This window comes from Limulus polyphemus, unplaced genomic scaffold (genome assembly GCF_000517525.1).
Source record: "Limulus polyphemus unplaced genomic scaffold, Limulus_polyphemus-2.1.2 Scaffold13585, whole genome shotgun sequence".
Classification (NCBI taxonomy): domain Eukaryota; kingdom Metazoa; phylum Arthropoda; class Merostomata; order Xiphosura; family Limulidae; genus Limulus; species Limulus polyphemus.
Window position 1 is genome coordinate 2,555 of NW_013679195.1, and position 2,578 is coordinate 5,132.

Consider the following 2,578-nt stretch of genomic DNA (forward strand, 5'->3'; position numbering starts at 1 on the left):
TACTCTACATGTTTCGACGTTACAACTGAAGATGACGTCAACTTTTTGAAGGCCATAGATAGGCCTAAATAAAATGTTTTTTAATTGTGTACTAGTCTAAAGTTGGATATTATTTATGATTTTAATTACTGCTAGTATACCTCTGATCTTATACAAGTTGCGCATGCGCACAAACGGTGTGGAATCAACGTGCCAAGTGTTATGAAAACAGCCTACATTAACGTATTACGGTAAGCATTTAAACACTAGCACAGATAACATTTAACCAAGCTTTGTAAATGGTTTAAAATCGGCATTGTACTTCTAAAAATGACTTTATTTTGTTACAGTTCGAGTAAAATTTCAAATGACTACATCGTGTTTGTTGTGTATATAAAAACACGTCTCATTTCGTCGTATGTTTAAGTTTTTATGTGTGTGTATAGAAAAACACGCCTGTGTTTGAGAATATAAAACAAGTCCTACTTTGGTCTTCACAGTTCCCCCTCGCTGATCCCGGATGTGCTCCAACGTAGCTGCAATGTCAATTTCCTTAGCTCCTGTAAAACAAACAAAAACAATCAGAAAAAAGTGTAATTGGTTCTAGTGAACCGGATATGGATATTTCCAAAAACAGGTTGAAACTATACTTTAGCCCGCCCAACAGAAAACCTGGATTCGCTCTTATCTTCTGTAGTGAGTTTCGTTATGACGTAACTTCCGATGATAAGACCATTCATTCTTTAATCAATTTTTTTTTAATCATTTCACGAAACACCGTTAACGATAACACATACCTAGTCAATGAACTGTTAACAATGTCGGGGAAAAAAAACGATGTTAAAGGGAACACATTAATTTCAATAGTACATGAATATTTCCTGTTGAAGAGGCAACTCGCGAAGAAAAACATCTCTGTAATCTAACTGGGACAGCGATATTAGGAAAAGTTTCAAAGTTACTTAACCAAGAATGTGCAAGGATAAGCTCATGTCTGTATTTGATATCGTATTTAAGAATACTGCTAAAACTAAAGCAGTTTATTTACTGCTAAAACTATAATAATTAATTTTTGCTGATATCGTTGTAATTAATCTATTAATAAAAAACACATCGAGAGCATCTAAGATTTCTAAAAACCAGTAGTTAGAAACCGTGACAACGATTCTATTTCATTTTACCTGTTCGGTTTGTCTTGAAACTACGGTTGTAACAATTGGTTTTAATTACCTAGTGGCGAAATCTCCAGTAATTCAAATTTCATGCTTTTGGTGTTTTACAGGCATGAACAATCAGGCTAAGCCTAACTTTTTAAAACTAACGGATCAGGCTAAGCCTATTTTTTTAAATTAACGGACAAGCAGAATGATGACAGCCACCGCTCTTCAAGCACATACAACGCCTAACTTTTAGGCATTAATACACCACGAGAATTGTAAACTTAACCGCGGTAAAGCTTCATTACTGTAATCACAAGTTACGTTTATTTTGTTCCCCCTGAAGAACAGCAGTGATCGCTGGCGTTCTGAATATATATTAACAGAGTGTAAAAAAAGAGTAATTGATTTATATGCTGGTAAATATGTAGCTATCTTCTGAGCTGGGATGAATGTAGCCTCGTGCCCAGTATTGATTAGAATCAAAGTATTAAAAGACAAAAAACGTATTAACCAGGACTGAATTATTTTTTTTCCTTTTTATCATTTTCATTACGTTGGATTACTTAACCATCCAACATATGGCTGTAAAGCAGAGCACGGATTTATTGAGTAAAATATAACTATTCAGCAAAGCACGGATTTACTGGCTAAAATATTACTATTTAGCAGAGCACGGATTTACTGACCAAAATATAACTATCCAGCAGAGTACAGATTTACTGGCCTCACAACGTTTTAATTCTTGACAATGACACGGAAGAGCATATCGAACTTTGCTATGTGTTCCATTATTCAGATATCGTGAAAATACACATTGAGGGCCTTATCAAATTTTGTTGTCACATTTCGTTTCCAAGATTCAAATATACTTACAAACTGACGATGGCAAAACAAAGAAAAAAATCAGGTTTAATAGTTGTGATAGCAGACGATAATTAATAGAACAAACATCGTTCAATGGATGGAAATGTTTTACGCCTATTTCTAATGATGTGAAAGGTATTCATTTGGATTACACCAGACATCCTGCTGTTAGTAAACAGTTGTGCCACTGATTGTTAGATCTAAAGTAACATCCTGCTGTTAGTAAACAGTTGTCCAACTGATTGTTAGATCTAAAGTAACATCCTGCTGTTAGTAAACAGTTATCCAACTGATTGTTAGATCTAAAGTAACATCCTGCTTTTAGTAAACAGTTGTCTCACTGGTTCTTAGTTCTAAAGTAACATCCTGCTGTTAGTAAACAATTGTCTCATTGATTGTTAGATCTAAAGTAACATCCTGCTGTTAGTAAACAGTTGTCTCATTGATTGTTAGATCTAAAGCAGCAGGATGTTATTAGTAAACAGTTGTCCCACTGGTTGTTAGATCTAAAGTAACATCCTGCTGTTAGTAAACAGTTGTCCCACTGGTTGTTAGATCTAAAGTAACATCCTGCT

The 2,578-nt window shown here is 34.6% G+C and overlaps 1 protein-coding gene across 1 annotated transcript in view; it reads right to left on the reverse strand.

The window, feature by feature from the left end:
- Positions 1 to 2,578, reverse strand: part of LOC106477246 (receptor-type tyrosine-protein phosphatase-like N) — a 9,155-nt gene that overhangs the window by 2,290 nt on the left and 4,287 nt on the right. Inside the window, exon 3 of the mRNA XM_022380886.1 lies at positions 466 to 539. Coding sequence (XP_022236594.1) covers positions 466 to 539 — 74 coding nt within the window. The remainder of the gene's footprint in view (positions 1 to 465; positions 540 to 2,578) is intronic.